The 27,499-nt window shown below is 49.2% G+C and overlaps 1 protein-coding gene across 5 annotated transcripts in view; it reads left to right on the top strand.

The window, feature by feature from the left end:
* Positions 1-19,500, top strand: part of MYL4 (myosin light chain 4) — a 30,465-nt gene extending 10,965 nt beyond the window's left edge. For 3 of the 5 annotated variants that reach the window (XM_058704985.1, XM_058704983.1, XM_058704984.1), the window contains 7 exons: positions 5,338-5,488; positions 8,722-8,749; positions 16,132-16,281; positions 17,519-17,692; positions 18,178-18,255; positions 18,806-18,850; positions 19,364-19,500. In XM_058704985.1, the coding sequence (XP_058560968.1) occupies positions 5,372-5,488; positions 8,722-8,749; positions 16,132-16,281; positions 17,519-17,692; positions 18,178-18,255; positions 18,806-18,834 (576 nt within the window). In that variant the 5' untranslated portion in view covers positions 5,338-5,371 and the 3' untranslated portion in view covers positions 18,835-18,850; positions 19,364-19,500. Of the gene's footprint in view, positions 1-4,990; positions 5,107-5,337; positions 5,489-8,721; positions 8,750-13,972; positions 14,171-16,131; positions 16,282-17,518; positions 17,693-18,177; positions 18,256-18,805; positions 18,851-19,363 lie in introns of those variants that run through there. The other 2 variants (XM_058704986.1, XM_058704987.1) reach the window with 2 other exon arrangements.
* Positions 19,501-27,499: the final 7,999 nt, after the last annotated feature.

Raw genomic sequence — 27,499 nt, 5'->3', positions numbered from 1 at the left:
CACAGGGCTAGAACCTATGAACCATGAGGTCATGACCTGAGCCAAAGTCAGACATTTAACTGACTGAGCCACTCAGGTGCCCCAAGAGAGACACTTTTTAAATTGTAATTCATCTGTCCTGAGATTTTAAGGGATGAGGGAGAAAACAACTGTCCAAAGTTCAGTTGCCCCCTCGCTGTTTTTTTATCAGTTCTTTACAAGCACAGTACATCTTCAGTGCCCTGATGTACCCTAACCAGCACCTGGATCATAGAGTTGAGTCACACAGGTGATGGGGCATCATTGCATGTTCGAAGGCAATAGTGGAGGGAAAGACAGATCAGGACGCCAGAGCTCTTTTTTTTTTTTTTTTTTTTTTTTGGTTGTTCCACAGCCATGCCTGGCCACATCTCTCTGACTGACACACACACACACACACACACCAGTTAAGCTCCCCGCGGCTTCTCACAGTTCTCTTCATTTTTTGTTGGTGTTTTTCTCTGTACAATTCTTCTGCTGTTGACCTTGGAAGAGGGAGCAGCAACCACACTATTTCAATCAGGAGGCAAACTCAAGGATTTTGAGCATTTGCTCTGTGTTGGACACTGTTCTAAGGATGTCACCCACATTAACTCATTTAACTCTCTGAGGTTGTATTGGCTGCCCCATTTTATAGATGGGAAACTGAGACATAAAGAAGTTAATTAGCTGGCTTAACTAACTGAGTCAGGACTCTAACCCAGGCAGTCTGGCACCTGAGTGGTCTCTCTTACCCTCTGCCGATTTACCCAGTGCCCTGTATGGGGACAGATTAGTGTTGGCCAGGGCGTTGCCCCATGATGTCTAGTTTATGAGACACTGGCCAGAAGAGAGGAGGGAGGGGTGACTAGGACAAGGCATTAAGAGCCAGGCCTGCTGTCAGCAGCATTTGATCCCAGGCAGGAGACTCTGATGGATCTCTTTCAGGACAGGACACAGGCCCTGTGTGGTTAGAGGGGAAGGGAGAAGGGTGAGTGAGCGTGCGTAAGCCCAGCCTAAAGGAGGCCTGATGTCAGTTCTCTGTGCATCTGTCTCTGAATTTGACATGGGGCATAAATGGGTTGGTGTGAAATTCTGTCCTGCGTTTTCCATCTACTGAGTTTGAAGTCCTTCCAGTGGGAGCATCTGAGTGTGCTGGCACAGCTCTGGCTCAGGAACCATTCGAAGCCTCCCAGAGGCACCAGTTAGGCTGCCAGGACCCGCTGCCACGCTCGCCTCTTCATACCCTGCCTCTTCTTTCCTTCTCTCTTTCCTTTGCTCTAATTGGTCCACATGTATTGGGCGGGGAGGGTGGGGGTGGTGGTGGCGGGCACTGTCATAGACCCTGTGCAGGATACTCTGGATGGACAGGAAGGTAAAAGTCAGTGACCGTGAAGCAGAATGGGGACCATAAAAGTGAACCCTCTGACTCCAGTAATGGGCCCTTGTGAACCGTGGGCATCATGAGCTATGGTAATAGCAAGGCCAGCCTCTGGTGTCTTGATTCTTGATGCATGGCTCTCTGGAAAACCACACTCTCCTCTCGCTGCTGCTGAAGTGCCAGATACTTTTTTAGCTGGTGTTGCTCAAAGAGAATCAGCAACTGGTTTGAGGAGTGTCTCCTCTCCTGCTGGAGTGCTTGTGGCCTAAGGTTTCAGGCAGGCTGGCACCTCGTCTGAGTGTGGCTGACAGGCAGGCCTCCTGGCCCCAGGGACTTGCTACATGCTTTCTGAGCCACAAAATATGTCACACTGTGGGTACCCAGCTGCCATCCTTCTCCCTCCCCCATTCCCTTCCACTTCTTCCTCTTTCCTAAACCTACACTTTATAATCCCAGTAGCCTCTGCCGCCTTACCTGTGCCTCCCCCTGTGGTCCCCTCTTCTGGAATTCCTTCTGGAAAGTCTGAGAAACCTGAACACTCGTCTAGCTTCATCTGCCTGGGAAAGCAAAATGAAATTCACAGCCAGGAGTGTTTCCAGTGTGCGAGGGATGGTTTGTGGTGCCTTGCTTACGATATTTCATACAGATCTCACAACAGCTTGAGAAGGAAATGTTTATTGTTGAAGGTCCTTAGGGTGCTGGGCCCAAGATTAGGAAATGCAAAACAGGGATTCAGCCCTATGCTTGTCTGCCTCTAAAGCCCTCCCCCCCCACCACACCCTTTCCATGTCTGGATGTTCAGTGAGCCCCATTCGGTTTTCCCAGTTTTCTAACCTCATAGTTCTGTTCCCAAGCAGGTTGGATATTTTACTCCTCCTTAGAATTTAAAAAAAAAAAAAAAAAAAAAAAAAAGAAAAAAGAAAGGGCGCCTGGGTGGCTCAGTCAGTTGAGTGTCCAACTTCGGCTCAGGTCAAGATCTCATGGTTTGTGGGTTTGAGCCCTGCGGCAGGCTCTGTGCTGAACGCTTGCTCAGAGCCTGGGGCCTGCTTTGGATTCTGTGTCTCCTTCTCTCTCTGCCCCTTTCCCCTCATGTTCTGTCTCTCAAAAATAAATAAATGTAAAAAAAATTTTTTTAAAGAAAAGAAAAACAAAAAGATAAATGAAATTAAAGGAAATGCTCGACTCTCTCGCTTTTTAAAAAAGTTTATTTTATTTATTTTGAGAGAGACAGATAGCAGAGAGAGGAAGAGAGAGAATCTCAAGCAGGCTCTGCACTGTCAGCACAGAGCCCAATGTGGGGCTCAAACCCACAACCAGTGAGATCATGACCTGAGCTGAAATCGAGAGTCCGATGCTTAGCCTACTGAGCCACCCAGGCGCCCCCCAACTCTTTCTTTTGAGGATCAAACTTCTTACTAGAATGGTTAGAATAACCTATTTCTTAACCGGAAGGGAACATATGAGATCATCCCATTCAGTGGTTATTTTTAGACTCTTAAACCATAGAATACTTTCTTAGAAAATGATCCTGGGGCCCTGGTACATAAAACACACAGGAGTGCTGCTGGCTGAAATGGCAGGGGGAGCTCCGAACCTGGCCTCTCTGCATCCTTACAGCCGGAAGCAAGTTAAGGAAGCCTTGGGTGTCTGTTGAAAACTGTTAGAAAGCTTCCGATTATCTCTCATTTTAGAGATAAGCAAGCTGAGGCCCAGAGAGGGGGAGTGGCTGGCAAGGTCAGGGCTAGTGTCTGGGTCTTCCAGCTTCTGGCTTGCAGCCTTCCATCAAACCCCAGGCCCTGTGTCTTCACAAACCCTGCAGCACACCTGGTCCAGGAAGGGGCTGCAGTGGGAGTAGAGGAGGGGAGAGGCTGGGCTTCCACTCTCCTCCTTCCTCCTTATCAACAACCTGGGCCCCCAAGGCCGTGGGGAACGAGGAAGTCAGGAGTCAGGGAAGGGACAGACACGGAAAAGGGAAGGGTGCAAGGGGAGGCCCTGGGAAACAGGTAACACAAAGGAAGAGAGAAGGTGAGGCAGAAAAGGGGTGGGTGAGGTGAAAGAGCTAGCAGCTGCTTGCTGTCCCAGACGGGACCAGCCCTGGCCTAGGGTTTGCGTTCCCCCTTGGGCGAGTCTGGCCCCTTTTCCTGCCTCAGTTTCCTTTGAAGGCTTCTCTGCTTACCAGTGGTGAAAGCACACCTAGGCTACGGGAGCGGTAGGGTGGGGTAAGAGCGCCACACACCGGGGGCCAGAATTAGCTGGCTCAGCTGTGCCTATAAATAGCTGAACGTCTTGAGGCTGCTTAAAAGTCTCTCTGGGCATTAGGTTCTTCACCTACAAAACCAGGTAGGATAAGAGCAACTCTAAGGGCCCTTTCGTCTAGGAAAGATCTGGCAAATGGAGCCTGGGCTTGGGGAGCCTGGAGAATGGGCTGGTGCGGGCTCCCAACGCCTGGATTTGCAGGCTTAGGAGCTGGCAGGGAGCCGGTGTTGTGGGAGTCTAGCAATCCTGTTTTATAGGCAAGTAAACCAGACTTTTCTGCTCTCAGCTTGGTCTCTCCTTATCTTCTGAACTGTAGAGTCTTAAAGTTCAGCTGAAAGCAATTCTGTGCGGTGGATGAGTTTTCTGGACACTTTATAGACTTTCAATGTTTTTTACAAAAACAGCACATGCTCGTTATAAAAATTTCCATTAATATAGGAAGTGAAAAAAGTACAAAGCTACAAATTGCCATCCTGTTCCCTTCCTCAACCCCCTCCCCGCCCCAGGATCCCAGGGGTGTTTCTTCCTACCAGTTTACTGTGTATCCATCCTGAGCTTTCCAATGAACACAAACATATCTGTGTGCGCGCACGCCCGTCCCCATAAATGGGATTATGCTATCAATGATTTAAGCATAAACTTTAGAATCGGACACACTTGGGTTGTAATCCAGCTCATAGCTAATTAGCTGAGTGACCCTGTTACCCAACCACTTTTGGTTTCAATCTCCCCAGGTGCAAAAGAGGAGTAATAATATTTATTTTATAGTATTGTGGCAAAGATGTAATGAGATTTTATATGACAGCACTTAACAGTACCTGGTACACAGTAAACACCACACACACATCTGCACATGCACATACACACAGAGTCCAGGGGCACAGAGCGAGTTAGAGGTGTAGTGACAACAAGACCCAAGTTTTCTGACCTCCAGTCTCGTTGACTTTCAGCCACACCTCCCAGCCTCTCACCTAAGACCCCCCCCCCCCCCCCAACCAAGCACAAATTCAGTGCTCAGTACTTGTTGAAGGCATGACTGAGGTTGGTGGGGTGAGAGCAGATAAACCCAGGGACTCGAGATCGGTGCAGCTCCTTGGTTGCCTGCTCTGGAGGATGGAGGGCTTTACCCTGTGGATAGGGAGGGTGTGGGGACAGTGTGGGTTGACTGGACCAGCTGTTGCTTCAGGGCTCCAGCCCGGAGGCAGAGCCGAGGCCCCAGAGTGGCTCTCAGCTTAAAGGAGCCTGGCTTAAAAGGAATGCGCAGTGGGCTGCCTCTGCTCAGGAGGGGCTAAAAAAAGCCTTACCCTCCCCTGGGCTTTGTGTGAGGGTTATCAACTGCTCAAGTCAGCTCATCTCTCTGGCTGGACTCTGGCATTTTCGAGAGGGTCTGTTTTCCTGGCCCCTCTGGGTTTCCACTGATTGGCAGGAAGGGATCAGCCTGTCCCAGAGGTGGAGGCCAGGAGGAGTGTGAGGTGTGGAGGGAAGGGGCGGTGGGGGGAGGGGGGCTTGTCGCCCCAAACCTGGTGACAATACACAGTTGTCAGCTGTACCCTGCCAGTGTTTCTTCCTTTTATAGTCAGAACACTTGCTCTTGCTCTCACCCAGCCCCTCTGTGGGGGCTCCTGCCCAGGATAAAAGGGGAGGGAGGCGGCCCGGCCTCCTGTCTCATCTCCCAGGCGCCACATCTCTTGATTCCTTCCTAGCTCCCACCTCCACTGAAGATCCCAGCAAGACAACATGCCTCCCAAGAAGCCTGAGCCTAAGAAGGAAGCAGCCAAGGCCGCCCCAGCCCCAGCCCCTGCCCCAGCTCCTGAACCCCCCAAGGAACCTGCCTTTGACCCCAAGAGTGTAAAGGTGAGTGAGCCTCCGCCACTGGGATGGAGGTGGGGATGAAATTCAGGATCCTGTCTGTCCTGGACCTTAGAGATCTACTTCCTGGAGACTGGACTGGCGTGAGGGCTGTGGCGTCCATGCCCCACATCACAGTGCGTGGGGCAAGGGAGCCGGTGTTGGAGCTGGTGAGGGGTATTTGGGGTTGTAGGTCTTTCCCCTCAGCAATGGATTTCTGCTCTGTCACCCCAAATTTACCCAGCAGAGTTGGGAATGGCAGGGAGGTACAGCCAACCGACCATTCAGCCTTAAATTTTAAGGCACTGGGGGAGCCACCATAGCAAAGAAAAAGAGACTGGCCCTTTTCTCAGAGGTAGTAGTACAATATCTTTCTGGAGAAGAGACACATAATGATAACTGCCCGCGCAACTTGGAGTAAGTGATTTAAGCAGTGAGGAAGCAGGGGGTCTGGGAGAGGCTTCGTCTGTAAGACCCTTGCAGTGGGTGGGTGGTGGGGGCAGAGAGGCTCCAGATAAGGGAGAGGAGGCCTGCTTCCCTCTCCCCTTCCCTCCCCTCCCCAGGTGGTTCCCTCCCTCGGTGGCCTCAGCCTGGGCTCCTGGCTGGAGTGTGCAGGGAACTGGCCCCTCCCAGGCTGAGAGCCTCCCTCTAACCTGGTGAGGGCGTGGGGCCTGGTTCCCTCTGCTGCCCCGGCCCTCTGCCCTCTCTGCCCTCCCTGCTCCCCCTCGCACTGGAAGGTTCCTCTCCTGGAGCTGGTGTAGACTCCGCCTGCTGACTCAGTCACTTTAGGCCTCCCAGCTGTCTGGCCCAGCTGCTGAAGGAATGGGACTAGGAGGGGATGGGCAGAGGAGGGAGGAGTCAGAGGCCTCTGGAGAGTGAAGCAGTTCTGAGCCTTGGCACCAGAATGTAAGAGGTCAAGTGCTACTGGTATGAAGAGCTATTAATAACAGGTTGGGAGTGGTGGGCCACTGGGGATAGCCACTAGGGCAGGTCTGGGGGTGGCGAGGGATTAGATCAAAATAAGAGCTCAGGACTGGGTTCTGTGACGAGGAGGCAGGGAAACTGAAACTCTGGGCTCTAATTTGGATGACCCTCCCTGGCCCTCTCAGTGTTCCTCCCAGCACCCACAGCCCCCTGAGACCTTGCAGTTGTGCCAAGGACCTGAGGTTGATCTATGGTAATCATTACAAGGGTCAGGAGTCAAGAAGAACTGGGTTGGCCAAGAAATGGAGGCAGTTGCACGTCCCTGGGCTCGGTTAGGGTCCACGTGAAGGCAATAGTGTAAGACCTTGAAAGTCCCTGGGTCATTCATTACTCCCACTATGGGCAGAGCCTAGCAAGAAAAGCTGACTATCTCCCACCCCCATCAGGATCCTTTTATTTCTTTAAAAAACATTTTTTTTTTTTAAATAAAGAGACAAACAGGGATGATGACTTTATTTTTAGTTTTTGAGAGAGAGAGAGCGCGTGAGCCCACAAGTGTGAGCAGGGGAGAGGCATAGGGATAGAAAGAGAGAGAGAGAGAACCACACTGAGCTTAGAGTGTGACAGGGGCTCCATCCCATGAACCTGGGATCATGACCCCAGCCCAAATCAAGAGTCGGATGCTCAACTGACTGAGCCACCCAGGCCCCCAGGATGCTTTTATTTCTGATTTGTTCTGATAATGCACTACTCCTGTGGGGCAGCCTGGTCCCTGACATCTGCATGGCAGGTGCCTAGTGATCTCAGATCAGAGCCACCCTCCCAGTCTCTTTGGCCTGTCACTTCTCTCCATCTACCCACCTCCCCCAGTTTCTCACCCCTGGTTGAAGTCCTCTTTCCCATGTCTGGAGCTTCCCATCCTGAGGGTTGTTGAAATTGCTTTAAAGTGAAAAAAGAATTTATGTATCCTTCATGAGGACTGTTTCCCCTATTATCGTACTTCTCTGGTTCCTTTGCTTAGAAGACTCTTCGCTCAAAGATAGAACGAAAGTAAACTTAAGCCCAAAATGTGTGGTTATATATTCTGATTTTATGTTTTCATACTAATTTCTCTTACACATTTACTCCTGGGGCTTAATGCATTACGATGTAAGGCAACCACACCATTTCCTCAGAAAGTTCATGCAAAGCATCCTTTACCCTATTTTAGGGGTTCCTTTACCTTCCTGACCAACCCCACCTTCGCCAAAGCCCGTTCCTGGTCACAGCCAGTTTCCTTCCCAACCCACTGTAACCCCTCCTCCGCTCTCCTAGCTCCTTCCAGTCACCCCCGGAAGTCCTCATTAATGGAGGTCAGCCTGTGGGGGGCAGAAGTGGGGGGGGAACACATCACAAGTGGCAGAGTTAGGACTAGAAATGGCTGTCCTTAAAGATATACCAGGAGTGGTTACCACAGCCACTGGGAGGGTGGTGGTAGATAAGGACGATGAAGTGACACACAAAATCCCAAATTACAATGATGACTCATGCTTGTTCATTGCCATTCATTTTCAGAGCTTCCCACCTGCCTCTTCTGTACTCAGCATCGGATTATCATGAGTTGTGGGGGCGAACCCAAAATTTATTCGTTTGCTCAACAAATAGTCTTTGAGCCTCTACCCTGTGCCAGGCATTTCTGTGAACAGTAGCAGAAATGCCTGCCCCTCGGGAACCCTGGCCTCAAGGAGCCCCCCGCCTGGGGACACCTAGAGGCAGGACCGCAGGTTATGAAACATCAAGGGTCCACCCAAACTAGTCTTGCTGTCCCAGTGCCTAAGAGGGAGAGGTGGGGGTGGAATGGGGCGCAGAAAGAGAAGGCGTGATTGGAGGAGGTGGATCGCCAGTGGGAAAGGGAGGCCGAGGGTGAGGAGCGGTGGGCGGTGGGAGAGGGATTGCGGGTGGATTGTGGAGTAGGGATGAAAGTGAGTGTGGTTTCTTGCCGGCTGGGATGAGGAATTATTTACATTTGACCCAAAGAAATTACAATAGGGAGTCAGCATAGGTTCTAACATTATCTAGCATACTTCTCTTTCTCTCTTTCCCTCTCACTGTGAGCCATGGCTTCACAAATGGTCCTGACAGAGCTCTGGTGGCTGCCCTATGTGATAGCCTGTGAGCCGTGGCTCCTAGTCAGGAGGCTGGGTTCTGTGCTCAGTCTCCTGCCCTGCTTATTGGTGACCTGCGGGAGGTGACTCCGACTGCAATGGCGGAGGCCACTTGTGCTTCGGGAGCCTTCGGCAGTCTCAGCCTTCATTCCTGTGTTTCCCTCCCCACAGATAGACTTCTCTGCTGACCAGATTGAAGGTGAGTACTGACAAGCCCACCTCCACCCACACACCCTCTGTTGCACTTTCCTGGAAGAGGAGGAGGAGGAGGAGGAGGAAGGAGAGCAGTAGTTGTAGGTAATAGTAATCACTGTCATCATCATCGATAACCTGTATTTGCCAAAGGTTTTCTGTGTGCCCATTTTCAACTACAACAGATATGTCCGTCCTTCCTTCCTTCCTTCCTTCCTTCCTTCCTTCCTTCCTTCCTTCCTTCCTCTCTCTTTCTCTTTCTTTTTTTTGAGAGAGAGGGAGTGGGGGTGGGGAGGGTCTGAGGGGGTGGGGGGGGGAGAGAGAGAGAGAGAGAGAGAGAGAAAGAGGGAGGGAGGGAGAGATGTAAGCAGGCTCCATGCCCAGCACAGAGCCCCGGGATCATGACCTGAATGGAAACCAAGAGTCAGATGCTCAACCGACTGACCCACCCAGATGCCCCTAAATGTGTTATTTCTTAAGTGTTCTACATGGATTAACTCACTTAACTCTTACAACAACCTGATGAGATAGAGACTGTTACTCCCCCCATTTTACAGTGATAACACTGAGGCACAGAGAGGTTTGGTAGTTTGCCCAATCTCACACAGGCAGTTGGTAGTGGAGCCAGGATTCAAACTCAGGCAATCTGATTCCAGACCTGAATTCCCACCTATTCTGCCAGACTGCCTGGAACATATTACATGCATAGCACAAATGTCTTTTTTTCCCCTCCACCCCCAAAACCTACTATTCAAGATATTTAGAACTCCCGTTTCTGTTCCTGGTATTAGAAAGCCCTCCTTAGGTCACCGGCATCCTCTCCCCTCACCCTGTAGCCCACTGAGGTGCTCACTCACTAAGGGGGGAAGGGTCAAGGGTGACTTTGGGGTGCTTAGTCCACCTGTGGTCCCCACCACCAATCCTTCTCCATCTTTGATGAAGACATAAAGTTTTATTAAGTACAGCTTCAAGAGAAGCGTCAAGATCTCCTACCCTCCGACCTGATTATTGCCCGTCTCCTGTAGGAGTCTGGTGTTTTGGGAATGGAATGTTTCATCATGTGATACCTGCTTTATAGCTGGGGCTCACTGCCATTGCAACTTATCCCTCTGTTTTCCCCACCAGATGCCTCCAGGACATAAAATCATGGGAGCTGGAAGGGACCTTGAAAGGTCCTCTGATCCAACCCCTTGATTTTAAGCACATAACTATATTTTTAAAAAGTAGACTAATACCTGCAAATGGTTAAAAAAAAAAAAACATATACTACTTAAAAATAAATAATGAAAAATAAAAATATTTTCCCTTTGCTTTCCTCTGATGCTGATCCCTCTCCCAAATCCACTGTTGATAAGACTACGTGTCCTTTGAGAAAAATATAGTGATATACCAGTATGTATAAAATGTATACATATTGAGTCATGTGATACATACTGTCCTATACCCTTTACTTAATGCATATTTGGATTTACTAATATATAATATATATTACTTAATACTGTATCTTGGTATCTTTTTATAGTTTATACAATTTTTCATTTTTAAAAAGAATTACATTCTTTTCTTTTTAAGTTTATTTATTTATTTTGGGTGGGTAGGGGCAGAGAGAGAGGGAGAGAAAGAATCCCAAGCAGCCTCTGCATTGTCAGTGCAAAGTCCTACTCAGGGCTTGATCTCACAAAGCATGAGCTCATGACCTGAGCTGAAATCAAGAGTTGGATGCTTACCTGACTGAGCCACCCAGGCGCCCTAAGAATTACATTCTCTAGGGGCGCCTGGGTGGCTCAGTCGGTTAAGCGGCCGACTTCGGCTCAGGTCACGATCTCGCGGTCCGTGAGTTCGAGCCCCGCGTTGGGCTCTGTGCTGACAGCTTAGAGCCTGGAGCCTGTTTCGGATTCTGTGTCTCCCTCTCTCTCTGACCCTCCCCCGTTCATGCTCTGTCTCTCTCTGTCTCAAAAATAAATAAACATTAAAAAAAAAAAAAAGAATTACATTCTCTAAAAAAGAATGGATGCACCTTTTAATTTAATCAGGCTAGCATTGCTAGACCTTTAGGCTGTTTCCAGTTGGGGGGTATCGGCATGGTTTCCCCAGGGGAACTTCCTAGCAGGGGGTCAAAGGATACATGCATTTTAAACTGTAATAGTTATTGCCAAATTGCCTTTCCAAAAAGTGATGCCAGTTTACCCAAACACAGGGCATGAGAACTAGTGGATGCATTTTGAAACTAGTGGATTGAATCTGACTCTGCTTTTGCAACACCCTGTGGATGCTCACTTTTCAGTCAATAGTCTGGGGTGCAGTGAAATACTTAAAATTGACTTCAGTGTATTTTATTTTATTTACTTTTTACTTTTTATTTATTTTTTAAATTTACATCCAAGTTAGTTAGCATATAGTGCAATGATGATTTCAGGAGTAGATTCCTTAATGCCCCTTACCCATTTAGCCCTTCCCCCCTCCCACAACCCCTCCAGTAACTATCTGTTTGTGCTCCATATTTAAGAGTCTCTTATGTTCCCTCCCACCGTTTTAAAATTACTTTTGCTTTCCTTTCCTTATGTTCATCTGTTTTGTATCTTAAAGTCCTTATAAGAGTGAAGTCATATGATATGTGTCTTTCTCTGACTAATTTTGCTTAGCATAATACCCTCTAGTTCCATCCACGTAGTGGCAAATGGCAAGATTTCATTCTTTTTGATTGCCGAGTAATACTCCATTGTATATATACACCACGTCTTCTTTATCCATTCATCCATCGGTGGACAGTTGGGCTCTTTCCATACTTTGGCTGTTGTTGATAGTGCTGCTATAAACATGGGGGCGCATGTGTCCCTTCAAAATAGCATACCTGTATCCCTGGGATAAATACCTAGTAGTGCAAATTGCTGGGTTGTAGGGTAGTTCTATTTTTAATTTTTTGAGGAACCTCCGTACTGTTTTCCAGAGTGGCTGCACCAGTTTGCATTCCCACCAGCAGTGCAAAAGAGATCCTTTCTCTCCGCATCCTTGCCAACATCTGTTGTTGCCTGAGTTGTTAATGTTAGCTGTTCTGACAGGTGTGAGAGAGTATCTCATTGTGGTTTTGATTTGTATGTCCCTGATGATGAGTGATGTTGAGCATTTTTTCATGTGTCAGTTGGCCGTCTGGGTGTCTTCTTTGGAGAAGTGTCTATTCATGTCTTTTGTCCATTTCTTCACTGAATTATTTGTTTTTTGGGTGTTGAGTTTGATAAGTTCTTTATAGATTTTGGATACTAACCCTCTATCTGATCTGTTGTTTGCAAATATCTTCTCCTATTCCATCAGTTGCCTTTTAGCTTTGCTGATTGTTTCCTTCGCTGTGCAGAAGGTTTTTATCTTGATGAGGTCCCAGTAGTTCATTTTTGCTTTTGTTTCCCTTGCCTCCAGAGACGTGTTGAGTAAGAAGTTGCTGCAGCCAAGATCAAAGAGGTTTTTGCCTGCTTTCTCCTTGAGGATTTTGTTGGTTTCCTGTCTTACACTTAGGTCTTTCATCCATTTTAAGTTTATTTTTGTGTCTGGTGTAAGAAAGTGGTCCAGGTTCATTCTTCTGCATGTCACTGGCCAGTTTTCCCAGCACCATTTGTTGAAGAGACTGTCCTTATTCCATCGGATGTTCTTTCCTGCTTTGTCAAAGATTAGTTGGCCATACGTTTGTGGGTCCATTTCGGGGTTCTCTATTCTGTTCCATTGATCTGAGTGTCTGTTCTTGTGCCAATACCATACTGTCTTGATGATTACAGCTTTGTATTACAACTTGAAGTCCAGAATTATGATGCCTCCTGCTTTGGTTTTCTTTTTCAAGATTGCTTTGGTTATTCGGGGTCTTTTGTGGTTCCATACAAATTTTAGGGTTATTTGTTCTAGTTCTGTGAAGAATGCTGGTGTTATTTGGATAGGTATTGCATTGAATATGTAGATTGCTTTGGGTAGTATCGACATTTTAACAATATTTGTTCTTCGTATCCAGGAGCATAGAATATTTTTCCATTTTTTGGTGTCTTCTTCAATTTCTTTCATAAGCTTTCTATAGTTTTCAGTGTATAGATTTTTCACCTCTTTGGTTAGATTTATTCCTAGGTATTTTATGGGTTTTGGTGCAATTTTAAATGGGATCGACTCCTCTATTTCTCTTTCTGTTGCTTCATTATTGGTGTATAGGAATGCAACCAATTTCTGTGCATTGATTTTATATCCTGTGACTTTGTTGAACTTATGGATCAGTTCTAGCAGTTTTTTGGGGGAATCTTTTGGGTTTTCCATGTAGAGTATCATGTCATCTACGAAGAGTGAAAGTTTGACCTCCTCCTGGCCAATTTGAATGCCTTTTATTTCTTTGTGTTGTCTGATTGCTGAGGCTAAGACTTGCAATACTATGTTGAGCTTTAGTGGATTTTAATTAAGTATATACTTTTGTGTAGACACAAGCATAGTGGTACTCACGAGGACTAGAAAGTCAACTAATGACCACAACTTTTCATTTTCCAAGTGGGAATCATGGTCAAAGCCAAGGGGGACGGCTGGTTGCCTCTTTCCTCTGTGAAGATTTTTAGGGCTGTGGCCTAATTCCTTTCAGTCTGTCATCCCTCTGGCCTTGAAGATGTTTCTTATTTTGGATCGGAATTGTTTTTGTTTTAATTTTACTCCTGCTAGCTCTTCATTTGATCTTTGATGAAGCTGAAGATGGTTGTGTTATGCTGGAAATAATGTTATTTGGAATGAAATTTTGGTATTAGCCCTAATTCTGCCACTCTTGGCCATGAGACTTTCGGCAAGTCACTTTTTTGAACCTTAATTTTCTTATTGGCAAAGTAATATTTGGTTCTTTTCAATTCAGAAATTCTGTGACTCTTTCCAGCATGTCTTAGCTTTATATTCTCCAGGTGATATGGCCCCATTAAAAACAATGTTTATTCATTTTTGAGAGAGGGAGGTGCATGAGCAGGGAAGGGCACAGAGAGAGGGAGACAGAGGATCTGAAGCCAGCTCCACGCTGACAGCAGAGAGCCTGATGCGGGGCTAGAACTCACAAACCTAGAGATCATGACATGAACCAAAGTCCGATGCTCAACTGACTGAGCCAATGAGGTGCCCTGGCCCCATTTTTTTATGCTGTTTTTTTTGTTTTTTTTTTACCATAGGAGTTAGCTTCTAATTCTTGGTTTACCAGTCCCTCTCCAGATTTCCATATTCTTGTAGGAAGGAATTACCACCTTTGCTCTTTGCACTAGTAAGCACCTGACTACTACAGACTATTGAGAAAAGGTTTCTTCTGGGCCCATGAACATCACCTCTCATGCACCCCGTGATCATGCTGGCTTTGTCTTCTACCTAGTAGCAGCCCTAAACTCCAGTGTTTGGGGTTTCTGTGCATACCAGTACTCTGCAGCAGGCTGGAGTTTAGCAGGTAAAGCAGGTCCTTCCCTCCTCCTCCTCCCTCCTCACTATTTTCTTGGTGCCATGAATCCTTGGTCAGAAGTCATGGGCACACTGGCCTATAAATGAGGGTAACAATACTTGTAGCCTAAGGTTTTTGAAAGATTAATGAGGTAATCCATACAACATTATTAGTGCAGATCTTGGTCCGTTGTAAGTGATCAAATCGCAGGTCATCGTTCTTATTACTTCCCCTGTCAGGTCCCACCCTCCTAATAAGTATCATTATGGTCTTCTTTGATGAGGAGACTCCTTTTATTAAACCTGACCTCACTCTTCTGAATGAACTAGAAGATCAAAAAGTCTGAGTTCAGATTCGGCTAACATACATTCATTGAGCACTGAATTTGTGCCAGAAGCCATGCTCATTGCCTTAAATGTTAAAAAAAAAATTTTGTTTTAATCCTTCTAACAAACCTGTGAGGTGGGTGTTATTTCCTTTTGGCAAAGGAGGAAACCAAGGTTCAGTGAGGTTAAGTGACCTGGCCAGGATTGCATAGTTGAGTGGTAGTGAGATAATACTACCTCCATTGTTTGAGCATTTACTATACGCTGGCCATTTTGTTAAGATTTTTAACATGCCTTATTGTATTTAATTTGAATGTAATTTAAGAACCCTATGAGGTAGGTGCCATTTATGGAAGAGGAGAGGTTTATGGAGATTAAATATTTACTTGCCCAAGGTCACACAGCTAGTAAGCAATGGAAATGGAATTTGAACTCAATTATTCAGTAATTGCAAGACATATGGTTTTCTATCTTTTTAAATTCTTACAAAGCCCAATAAAGACTTGCAAGTAAACATCTTGGGGAACTTGCTTTGATGTGCAGAATGATTTGTAAATAATCCATAAGCAGCCTCTAAGGAATAAGTGTTTCTAACGTATATGGTGAGGGTTTAAAGCAGCTTTCTTCCTAAGTGGTTCACACATTCTTTGGTTTATGTTGTTAATCTATCTGCTTAGTGAATCATTTCTTTGCCATTCCCAGTCCAGATTATCCCCAGTAATGAACTGGTTGAATCCAAATTAATGAGGAATTAAGGTTCTTTGCAAAAGGCCCAAGAGTGCCTTAATTCGGCCCTGCCTCTTTGATACCTAACCTGGTACCTTCAGGAATCGAGTCCTAGCTCTGAGCTGGCTCCAGAACTAGGGAATACAATAATAGCCACCATTTGTTAATTCCTTTAAAATGCACTAGACAGCATGCTTGGTGCACTTGGTAATCCGCACAGCAACCCACTCAGGTGGACATTGTATCCCTGCTTAGAGCTAAAAAAAAAAAAAAAAAGAGGGCTGATTAAGGCTAGTAGTTTGCTCAAGGCCACATGCAGGTCAGTGGTAGAGCTGGGGTGGTCTGGTGGTCTCTACCAGGTCAGCTTGTCTGGCCTGGAAAAGGCAGTACTGATAGTAGCCAGCTTTTGAACAGGTCTTATCACTTTGCAAAGTGCCTCCACACGCTGCCACCTCCTTTGACACTCACAGTGGAGCCTTACTCCCTGTGTTTGCACAAGGAAACAGTCTTAGCTGGGCTTATTCTAAGCTAACCAGCAGAGCCAAGATGAGAACCCAGGAATCCTGACTTCTGAGCTAGTGCTGTTTTCATTTCCCTGACATTTTCCACAGGCAGGCACCTCCCCTACAGCAGGGAAGGGTGGATGGATGGGAGCCATGGAGCAGGGGAGATATTGAGGTTATATGACCATGACTGATAGATCCCAGGCCCAGTGCTGGAGCAGGTCATGTAGTCTCCAGGATGCCCCTTTGATTGTCAGAAGATGGTGTGGGGTGGCTTCCAAGGAGGGGTTGGAACGATGGCCGAAGGGAAATACTGAAATGTTTTATCAACCGCATTGACCTGCTCTTCAGCCTGGGTGGGTGGAGGCTGATCAGCCTTGGCCCAGGGGCCTGCAGTCGGCTCTTCTCTCTGCAGAGTTCAAAGAGGCTTTCTCGTTGTTTGACCGGACGCCAACTGGGGAGATGAAGATTACCTACGGGCAGTGTGGGGACGTGCTGCGGGCCCTGGGCCAGAACCCCACCAACGCCGAGGTGCTGCGTGTCCTGGGCAAGCCTAAGCCTGAAGGTCAGTGTGGGCCTTGTAGCTCATGTCCTGGTGTCTGTCCCGCTGGCCCCTGGGGCTCTTTCTCCTCTCCCACTTTAACCCTTCAAGACCAGCCCCCCTCCCCAGGTTAGGAGCTGTTCTTGTTTTCCCTGTGAGGTCGGAGCTCCTGGAGAGCAGGAGTGACATTCTGTTGCTTCAGTGTCTTCCTCTGATGCCCCAGGGTGCAGGGAGGTGAGGTGGGGATCTGACCACGAACCACTTGCCCGTACCCCTGCACCCAGTTGCTCTTAGTTGAGGTGTCACCACCCTGAAATGTCCTGTGACCACTTGTTTCCAATGAGGGTCAGAGCACTAAAGATTGCAAATTACTTGTTTAATAGAAGTTGGAGCAGACTTGAGATGAGCTCTGTAATGATGCCTCTTTCGCTCATTTGCATTCAGTAGGTTTTGGGGGATGAGTTTCAAAAGTGATATAAGGGAATGTGTCCCATTTGTGAATATCACTTGTCATGTATGGGTAGTAAGGTTAACAGCTGCTCCAACACACATGTCCTTCTGAGAGGTGTAGGTACTAAGCGGGGCAGGCAGACCTGGGCAGAGCCCCCAGCCGGGCGGGGGGCTGGGATGCATCTCTAGAGGCTTCCTGGGCTCCATCTGGATCCTTCCCCTCCTCTTGCTGGTGAAGACAACAGTGTAGGGTGAAGGATGTAGGCAGGAAAGGGTCAGAGGACCAGCAGGCCTGCTTAGAGGTTAAAAGATGCTCGGAATTTCCATTTTTGGAGGTTCCTGTGTTGCTATAAAAGAAAGAATTGCCAACATTTGCGGTATTTAAAAATTAAAGCTTTTAACACATGTCAACATGGGAAAAGTGGGTTAGTTACAAAAGGATTGCAAATTTATAAAAATTATTGATTCAGAGTTGTCCCAGGCAATGCGGTCTAGTAATGAGACCCAAAGGGAGAATTTTGCAAAATTCTCTTTTTTTGCAATCCTATTTGTTTACCTCTGTGACATGCCTATCACATGTCACAAGTCTACCTTGTGAATGTGAGGCCTGGTTCTGTGACCTGTTGGGCCCCCTCAGATCCTGCTGCGGCCACCCTCAGCTCCCCTGCCTAGCTGGCCACCCGGAACTGAGAGGTCTGGCTGGGAGTCATGGCGGCTTTCCCCTTCTACCCTGGTCCTGACCTGGCAGAGATGGGACCAGGCCCCCTGCTGACCCTCTGCTCCCATCACATTGTTTCCTTCCTGCCTACAGAGATGAATGCCAAGATGCTGGACTTTGAGACGTTCCTGCCCATCCTGCAGCACATCTCCCGCAACAAGGAGCAGGGCACCTACGAGGACTTTGTGGAGGGGCTGCGCGTTTTCGACAAGGAGAGCAATGGCACCGTCATGGGTGCTGAGCTTCGCCATGTCCTTGCCACCCTGGGTATGCAGGCCGGTGGTGCCCGAGTGGGAGGAATGGAGGGTGGGAAGTGCCCGGGTGGCATATGTTGGGGGCGTCCAAGGGCCGTTGCGTCCTTAGGATCACATCCTGATTCAGGCCCTGTCTCCCCAGGCCCAAGGTTGTTCCAACCTTCCCCAACTGGGTTTGCTCAGCTGGCTTGGGAGGAGAGGAGAGCAGGTTGGGAGAGCAGACAGGGATGAGGCCTGAGACGTGGGACCCAGGGCCCCTGTCCTTGTCTTTGCTTCAGTCACCGAGGCCCTGGTCTGCTTGCCCAGTGCTGGCTGTAGGGCAAAGGGAGAGGCCTCGGGGAGTAGGAGGGACCTAAGACCCTTGGCTCCCCTTCCAAAGCTTGGATGTCCACCTCCCAGACCTGGGGAGCCTTGGGCCTTGAGACTCAAGGGAGTGCTAGGGTTTTGCCTGTCCCTCCTTGGCCATCTGTAACTCAGAGTCTACTTCTCCGACCCCAGGAGAGAAGATGACCGAGGCTGAAGTGGAACAGCTGTTGGCTGGGCAAGAGGATGCCAATGGCTGCATCAATTACGAAGGTATCGGGTCATGCCTCACTCCCTCGGACACCCAGGCATGGTGGGCACAGTTTGGGCTGGGCAGATCTGCAGAACAGGACGGAACAGATCCAGGGCCTGGAGGCTGTGTGTACCAGATGGGCAATGGTCAGCTCTCGGTGGATGTTCTTTTCCCTCCTTGCAGTGAACAGCATAGTATAATGGAAAGAGCACAGGGTTTGGAGATAGATCTGTGATAGACTGGCCGTGTGACTTGGATCAAGTCACTTACCTTCCCTGAGCCTCAGTTTTCTCATCTGAACAATGGGGTGGTGCTGGTACCTTTCTCAAGGTTGCAGGGATTAGCAGAGAAAACGTAGCTCATTTTGTCCATGTCTGAGTGTCAGTGGCGAAGACACAGGGCAGAGGTTCCGTCTCTTCTTCCAGCTGCTCCCCTTCAACCCCAAATAAGAGAAAGAGTCTGGAGAAAGGGTGGTGGGGAGGTTGGAAGTCTGGCGGTATATGGGAGGGGAAGAGGTCCTAGGGGCTGGGAGGTGCCAAGTGTGTGACTGATTTCTGTTTTCTTTCCCAGCTTTTGTCAAACACATAATGTCTGGGTGAAGCAGACCCGTCTAGGGTGAGTGCGGCCTCTCCCTCCTGGTCCCTTCTGGGGTGTTCCAGGTGCTCCCAAACACCACCACATGCCCTAGAGCTTTTCTGTCCTAATCCTACCCCAGATTAGGGGTAGCGGGAAACTGGAGGGGGTAACCGGAGGGGATCATGATGGGAGAGCAGCTTTGTCTGTCTACCTATGCTGTCTGTGCTCCTGCCTCCTGCCCTTGCTCCCTTCCAGCCTGGCCATGCGCTCTCCCTGGTCTTTGCACCCTATCTCCACCCCCATCAGTCATACTTTATGGCCTCTCTTAGAGGCTCTCAAGGCAAGACCATTTCCTTAGGCCTGGGGTCTCCTGTGCAGGCTCCTGCAGTGAAATCCAGGTCCTGCGTAGAAGAGAGAGTGCTTCTGGCCGGTGCTCTGGACTCTGTTCCTGTTCACTCCCCACCCCCTGAGCTCCCCTGGGCTTAGGGCCATCCTGATTGGGGTGTGGGGTTTGTGATAAGGGGCTGGGGTTCATCTAGCACTTTCTTTCAGGTGCCTGGCCCTTGGCCTTAGCCTTTCTGGGGTGAGTTAAGCAAGAGGCCCTGAGTGACTGAGCTGGAACTGGGGTCCTGGACTTAACCGCTGTGCCGCAGCCCCAAGGACTCCCTGTAAATAAACAGTTTGAGCAAGCCTGGGCCAAATTCTCTGATTCCAACCAGTCTCTGAATTTTTTTTTTTAAGTAATTAATTGAGGTGTGTGTGTGTGTGTGTGTGTGTGTGTGTGTGTACGTGTGCGCGTGCGTATGAGATATGAGGTTTCATGCATATTCCTCAGAGAAATGAGTAGTATCTGGGAGCTGGGAGACAATATACATACAATATAGAATTTCCATCTTAACCATTTTTAGTGTATAGGTCTATGGTGTTAAGTATATTCACACTGTGGTGTAACCAATCTCCAGAACCTTTTCATCTTACAAAGCTGAAAATTCTATGTTCATGAAACACTAGCTCCCCGTTTCCCCCTCCCCTGAGCCCCTGGTGATCACCATCCTACTTTCCGTCTCCATGAATTTGACCGCGTTAGATATCTCGCGTAAGTGGAGTCATCCAGTATTTGTCTTTTTGCATCTGGCTTGTTTCACTTAGCATAGTGTCCTCAAGGTTCATCCGCGATGTTGCCTATGTCAGAATTCCCCTGTTTTTTAATGATGAATGGTATTCCCTTGCAGGTATGTACCACATTTTGTGTATGGTCCTTGTTTCTTGACGTGGGCCCCTGTAGGTGCCTCTTCCGCTGAGTACAAAGCCCCTGGTACCTGATCCAGCCCTGCGTGTCCTGGACATCTCCCTGACTTCGCTGCTCAAACCTTGGGCTCCATACCCAGGACTCCAGCTCAGGGCCCTGGAAAGTGTCAGGGTCAGAGGGAGCACAGACTTCAGCCTGGGAGGGCAGGGGAGCAGTGGAGGGCAAGTGGCAAGAGGAGATGAGAAAACCAGGCTAGGGAAGGAGATGGAGGATGCGATGAAGTTAAAGACACACACCCAAGAGCAGAAACACTGATATGGGAGCTCAGGGACCCCCTTACCCCTGTATGGGTGTCCCTATATCCCTGAGAACTCTCCAGGGTGGATCAGATTCTCCTCTCACAGCCTTTCTGCTGCCCTGCTGGGGCATCCAGCCACAGAACTTTGTGGAACATCTATAAATCCAGCCATTGTTGAGATTCCATGAGCCCAAATGGGAAGATTGTTGTGGGAAGCAGAGAACCGCAAGCCCAAATTTGCCCTTCTCAGAATTTATAGTCTGGCCAGGAAGAGGAGACTAAGGCCCATGTATAGGCCTTCTTCTTTGAAGAGGGCTCCTGCTTTGGGAGTAAACTGGTTGAATCATAAAACCAGAGATCTTTATGTAGTTGTGAGAGGGGTCGTTGACTCCAGTGGTTTTTTTTTTTTTTTTTTTTTTTTTTTTTTTTTTGGGACAGAGAGAGACAGAGCATGAACGGGGGAGGGGCAGAGAGAGAGGGAGACACAGAATCGGAAACAGGCTCCAGGTTCCGAGCTGTCAGCACAGAACCCACAGAGCCCGACGCGGGGCTCGAACCCACGGACCGTGAGATCGTGACCTGGCTGAAGTCGGCCGCTTAACCGACTGCGCCACCCAGGCGCCCCTGACTCCAGTGGTTTTTAAACTGTTTTAGCTCCAAAGCCTTTTGCTCGAACTAACTTCTATTCTATGGGGAAGCCAATCATGAAGCTGATGGGAACCGAGCTCTCTGGCTGAGACGGCGGGCTGGATTCCAGCTTCTTGGAGTCTCTAATTGGGCTCCTTGGAGCACAACCAGAAGACCACTGATTGAGCCAGACCTAATTGTAAAAGTAAAAGAAATGGATCAATTGAAGTGAAGTGACTTATCCAAGGTCACAGCTAATAGTAGTCGAGCCCACTTTCCCAGAATCCTATCTTTTCCCCATTTTCAACACCAACCTGCCTTTGAAATTTTTTTTCAAGTTAGGCTCTCGGGAGTCTTTCACTCTTGTTTACTCCCTCCCATTCTGACTGCTCTTTTTTGACCTTATTTATTTCTCCTTTTTGAAAATCACCCTCCTCAACTTGAAATCTGACATTCTTCCTCCACGTTGGGGCCTCATCAGATTTCCTCCCTTCTTTTCTTCATGAAGTGTTTATTGTTCACTATATGCATTTCTTTTTTTTTTTTTTTTTCAACGTTTTTTAAATTTATTTTGGGGACAGAGAGAGACAGAGCATGAACGGGGGAGAGGCAGAGAGAGAGGGAGACACAGAATTGGAAGCAGGCTCCAGGCTCCGAGCCATCAGCCCAGAGCCTGACGCGGGGCTCGAACTCACGGACCGCGAGATCGTGACCTGGCTGAAGTCGGACGCTTAACCGACTGCGCCACCCAGGCGCCCTCACTATATGCATTTCTGAGGAACTGGGGCTAAGGCTCCCAATGATTACAAAGCTGAAAGTGTTTTCCCTGCCAAAGAGTAGCGTATGGTCCAGTTCAGCAATGACAGAAGCATCCAGGGACTAACCAGGAAATGACTGCCCAGTGGCGTAACAGCAGCAGGATGGCTTCATCCTTGTAACTTATGGTGTAAGTTCCAAGAGGCCTGTAAGAAGAGGAACCAGAAGGAAGTGAGGTGTGACAGGGAAGATTTTCCTTGGGAGATGGGCTTGAAGTGAGACCTTAAAGATGCCCCAAGGCTGGTGCTCAGCCCCAGGGAGAAAGAAGGTCTCGAACAGGGATTTTACCAACTCCTTCAATAGACACTTACTGGGTGCCTGCTGTGTGGATGGCACTGGCTTGGGCCTTGGGGATTCACTGCCCAGCCATGGTCCCTGCCCTCATGGAGCCTACAGTCTAACGGGAAGACAGACATTGAACGGTTGTAATCACGTGACAGAGAACAGCCAACATTTTTGGAACACAGTAGCAGTTATGCTTGTATTTGGCTGTGAGTCACGAAGACCAAAAGTGGCTTAAAAGAAACAAAAGTGCATCTTTCCCTCCCGTTGAAGTCCAGAGGCTGGCTGTCCACGGCTGGGATGGCAGCCATTCTGCAAAAAGCCCTCCGGACCCAGGCTCCTTGTACCTTATGGCCCCACCGTGTGTGACCTCTCTTCATGGTCTAACATGGCTGTTCTGGCTCAGCTACCGCTTCTACCGGGGGAGGAGCTCCGGAAGCATTTCCTACTTGGTGAGCCTCCTCGGGCACCAGCACGACCTCTGTGGTGGTGGGCTTGTTCACGCGAAGACAGAAGAAACCCCTGTCCTCTTAGTCACCCCTTCCCTCCCCAGCTTCCCTCCGGCCTGACGCGCCAGTCAGCACTTGCCCCACCAGGGAAGAGGTGTGGGTGAAAAGTGACCTATTTCCAAGTTTTTCTTTGGACTGACTTCCAGGATTTCAAACCATGACCCGGGCCATGTCTTCGTCTGCTCGGGCTGCTGTGACAAAATGCCACAGACCAGGGGGGCTTAAACAACAGGCATTTATGTTTCACAGTTCTGGGGGCTGGAAGTCCGAGATCAGGATGCCAGTCTGCTTGGGTTGGTGAGGACTCTCTTCCTGTCTTCCTGTCGTATCCCTAGAGAGGAGAAAAAGTGGGGAGAGAAGGAGAGGGAGAGAAGAAGAGAGGCAGAGGCTAACCCCATATGAGGGCTCTACAATCATGACTTTGCCCAAACACGGTTATCAAAAGCCCCACCTCCAAATACCTTTACATTGGGAGTAGCAAGCTGGGGCTTCAACATATGAATTTGGGGAATTCAATTTGGGAACCGAATTTGGGAACATAATTCAGTTCCGTAGCAGACCATATACTCTATAGGAATAGGACTGATCCCACTGTGGTCCCTTCCGCCACCCTGAAGGGGGGGCCGACTGTTGACCTAAGAGGGTGGCCCTTCAAGGAGGTCGAATGAAGGTTGGGGAAGGGCCATCCCAGATCCTGTGCAGATGGGAGGAGGGCTCCGGCCTGGGGCTAGCAATGCCATCGTCCCCGTGGGGTGACGGCCAGTGATGGCACACGGAACAGCTGCTTTTGTGGAAGGATGAAGGCGACTGGATGTGCCCACAGGCCAGACTTCCCGTCTCCCAGCGCCTGGGACAGTAAACACAGACCCTGGTGTAGCTTCCTCACCACCCGAGCCCTGAGGACAGATGCTGCAGAGGAAGCTTCCTGCTCCAGCTCAGAGAGGATGGGCAGCTTCACTGAAAGTTCCCACCATCAGAGGGGATGAACCAAAGCAGGACACAGGGAGGAGATTTAGGGAAGGTTCCTGCTTACACTTTCCCCTGCTCTGCCCCTTCCCCACTGCCTGTCCAAAGGTCATTGTGTGCGTCCTGGCTCCTAAGCCCAGAGCCTGTCCTGCCCCCTGGAGACAAAATGGGGAAGGCAGTCACTAGGGCCAAGGTGATTACGGAATGGGGTCTGCTGAGGCCACAGGCAAATTTCAGAGAGATGACGATAAAGAGCATTATCAGCTTAGCGAACACCTACTATGTGCTGGGCGCTGTGCTAAGCACTTCACTTTTTCTCATAGCAGCCTGCGAGATAAGAGTCCTTATCCCTGTTAAGATTTTTAAGACATGACAGAGAATGACAAGCTCTATTCTTTAGTCTCTTAATTTCCCTGCTCCAGTCGAAGGCTGTAGCATGGTATAATATTAATATTCCCAGAATGCCATTTTCATCAAGTTGCTTCCTCAATTAGGACTTCCAAAACCTCCCTAAAAGCTACTGGTCACTCCCAAACTTTTCTGTCAGTTTCTTCCTTTATTTGGCCCTATGCTCCTAGGGACACCACTTGCTGTGGCCAGCTGACCTCTTTCCCCTCAGTTAGCTCCCCCATTCTGCTTCCTCCTCCTCCCCCCTTCCTCCTCCTCCTCGTCTCCCTCCTCCTCCTCCTCGTCTCCCTCCTCCTCCTCCTCGTCTCCCTCCTCCTCCTCCTCCTCCTCCTCCTCCCCGTCTCCCTCCTCCTCCTCCCTGTCTCCCTCCTTCTCTTCTCCGTCTTCCTCCTCCTCCTCCTCGTCTCCCTCCTCCTCCTCCTCCTCGTCTTCCTCCTCCTCCTCGTCTTCCTCCTCCTCCTCCCCGTCTCCCTCCTCCTCTTCTCCGTCTTCCTCCTCCTCCTCCTCGTCTCCCTCCTCCTCCTCCTCCTCGTCTCCCTCCTCCTCCTCCCTGTCTCCCTCCTCCTCCTCCTCCCTGTCTCCCTCCTCCTCCTCCTCCCCGTCTCCCTCCTTCTCTTCTCCGTCTTCTTCCTCCTCCTCCTCGTCTCCCTCCTCCTCCTCCCCATCTCCCTCCTTCTCTTCTCCGTCTTCCTCCTCCTCCTCCTCCTCGTCTCCCTCCTCCTCCTCCCCGTCTCCCTCCTCCTCTTCTCCGTCTTCCTCCTCCTCCTCGTCTTCCTCCTCCTCCTCCCCGTCTCCCTCCTCCTCTTCTCTGTCTTCCTCCTCCTCCTCGTCTCCCTCCTCCTCCTCCTCCTCGTCTCCCTCCTCCTCCTCCTCGTCTCCTTCCTCCTCCTCCTCGTCTCCCTCCTCCTCCTCCCCGTCTCCCTCCTTCTCTTCTCCGTCTTCTTCCTCCTCCTCCTCGTCTCCCTCCTCCTCCTCCCCATCTCCCTCCTTCTCTTCTCCGTCTTCCTCCTCCTCCTCCTCGTCTCCCTCCTCCTCCTCCTCGTCTCCCTCCTCCTCCTCCTCGTCTCCTTCCTCCTCCTCCCTGTCTCCCTCCTCCTCCTCCTCCCCGTCTCCCTCCTTCTCTTCTCCGTCTTCCTCCTCCTCCTCGTCTCTCTCCTCCTCCTCCTCGTCTCCCTCCTCCTCCTCCCCGTCTCCCTCCTCCTCTTCTCCGTCTTCCTCCTCCTCCTCCTCCTCCTCCTCGTCTCCCTCCTCCTCCTCCCCGTCTCCCTCCTCCTCCTCCTCCCCGTCTCCCTCCTCCTCCTCCTCCTCCTCGTCTCCCTCCTCGCCTCCACGTCCTCTTGATCCATCTCATTCCTCCCTCCTGATGCGTGCTCTTCTTTTTGCGCAAATGATTCCCACCCTTCAAGACCCAAGTCAGGCTGCCCCCCTCGCCCCGCACCCCCAGCTTTCCCGGCTGCGAGAGGTCTGTGCTAATTATCGATGGCCACAATTTAGTCTCCTTAACACAGCTGTCAAGTTGGAACCCAAGATATCAGAGCTAGAGGAGACCCTGGAGACTTCCAGTGGAGTGTAATCACCTGAGAGCAGCATTTCGCGTAGTGACATCACGTGCCTGGGTGGCGGTCTGTAAAACGTCCTTGGTTACCAGGGCTTTCAGGTGGAAGGTGTGTTGGTGGAGACTGCCGGTGGTGCAATACCCGCCTCACACCGCTAGATGGCAGAATTGCAGCGGCATGCTTCCGCTGGGCGCCCAGGTGTGATCGCACAGCTGGACCCGAGAAGCGGAGGAAGAGGAATTCTCAGGCTGGGCTGGAAGGAACCCTAAGAAGTCACTCAGTCCATCACTATGCCTTCAGGAAAATGGGGGGTTTATTCACTTGCAAAGACTCACAACTATTAGCCAGCTTGCTTCAGTAACCCCACAAAATTTTGCAATGAGGGGTCAAAGGGAGGACACTATCCCGGACACGTCCAGTCGGCTCCTAAGTCGCTTCCGTGCTCGTCTTCAGTCCCACAGGTTGCAAAATGAGGAGGATGATGAGCTCATCGTTAATCCCTTGCAGCTTTCTGATACTGACCATTTAGAACTCGACAAACTTCTTGCTATTCAGTTTTAGTCCATTTGCTCTCTTTTCATAGTCATTGTGGTTCTAGAACTTTCAGTGGTAGAAAGCATTCACTCAGAAGAACTATGGAGTGCACCGTAGTAGGCGCTTTGGGAGATTAACAAAACAAAACAAAGTTTTGAGTTTAAGCTCTCTTGGAGGACAAACAACCTGCATGTGAATAGTTAAACTACGTTAAAAGACAAAATAGAAGAAAGGACACCAGGCAGTATAAGTCTATGTATCAAAGGAGAGGCTTGGGATCCCACAGAGCAGTGGGAGCTCAGAGGAGATGCAGTCAGGGAGGGTTTCCCAAGAGGTGTGGCAAGCTTGGATCTCCACCAACTAGAACCAGTCTCTGTCTTTTAGGACTTGGTAAAAAGAAATAGGGAAGAATGAAAGGACAGGGAGAAAAAGAACTGGAGAATGGGATGAGAGGCGAGCAGAATGGAAGAGAGATAGAGGGGTGAGCAGGGACCACACTCTGGAGTGATGTGCACCAATTCAGAGGTAGAGAAGACATATAAAAACAATCTAAAGGTAAACTGGGAAAGTACTTTCTTTTCTCCCCTAACCTTGTAGAACCACAGAATTATAGACTTCCAGGCTGGGAAGAGACCTCTAGTTCAAACTCTTCCATCAGAGCTTTGTAACATGACTACCCATTGTTCACTTGAATACTTACCGTGATGTGGGACTCGCCACCTCTCAAGGTAACCCATTCCATTTGAGAGAAACTCTGATATTCTTCTTAGTAAGAATCTGATATTTACACTTCTGAGATTTCTATCAAATGGTCCTGGCTTTGTCTTCCAAAGTAACCCAGAAAAGATGTAAGAACATTCCCCATGACAGAAGTTGGCATTTCTTCTTTCCTCAGCTGAGGGCCTACTAGCAGGTGCTTGTTCCAGGCCCAAATCCTTGAATCCATTTAACGTGGCCAGTTGCTTTCTAACTTGTTCTATCTGGGGCTCAGTTCTCTCTTAGCAGTGTACTTGCACACTTAATTTTTTTTTAATGTTTATTTTTGAGAGAGACAGACATGAGTGGGGGAGGGGTAGAGAGAGGGAGATACAGAATCCGAAGGCAGGCTCCAGGCTCTGAGCTGTCAGCACAGAGTCCAACACAAGGCTTGAACTCACAAACGGCGAGATCATGACCTGAGCCGAAGTCGGACGCTTAACCGACTGAGCCACCCAGGCGCCCTACTTGCACACCTTAGAGTCTGGAAATTAATCTTCTGGACAGAAAAGATGTAATTGAGGTCAAAACTGCCAGCACAAAGGACTGTACTCTTCCCGTTCTTCTTGCTCTGAACATATGCACATCATATTCTTATTGGTTCTAACATTAAAAAAATTTCCTCATTTAGGACTTATGCCTTCTTGGCCTTATTCCTCACAGCCCCACGCTCCAAGTTTATGTTCA

The sequence above is a fragment of the Neofelis nebulosa genome, chromosome 16, assembly GCF_028018385.1.
Source record: "Neofelis nebulosa isolate mNeoNeb1 chromosome 16, mNeoNeb1.pri, whole genome shotgun sequence".
NCBI lineage: Eukaryota > Metazoa > Chordata > Mammalia > Carnivora > Felidae > Neofelis > Neofelis nebulosa.
This window is presented reverse-complemented; position numbering and strand designations above follow the sequence as displayed.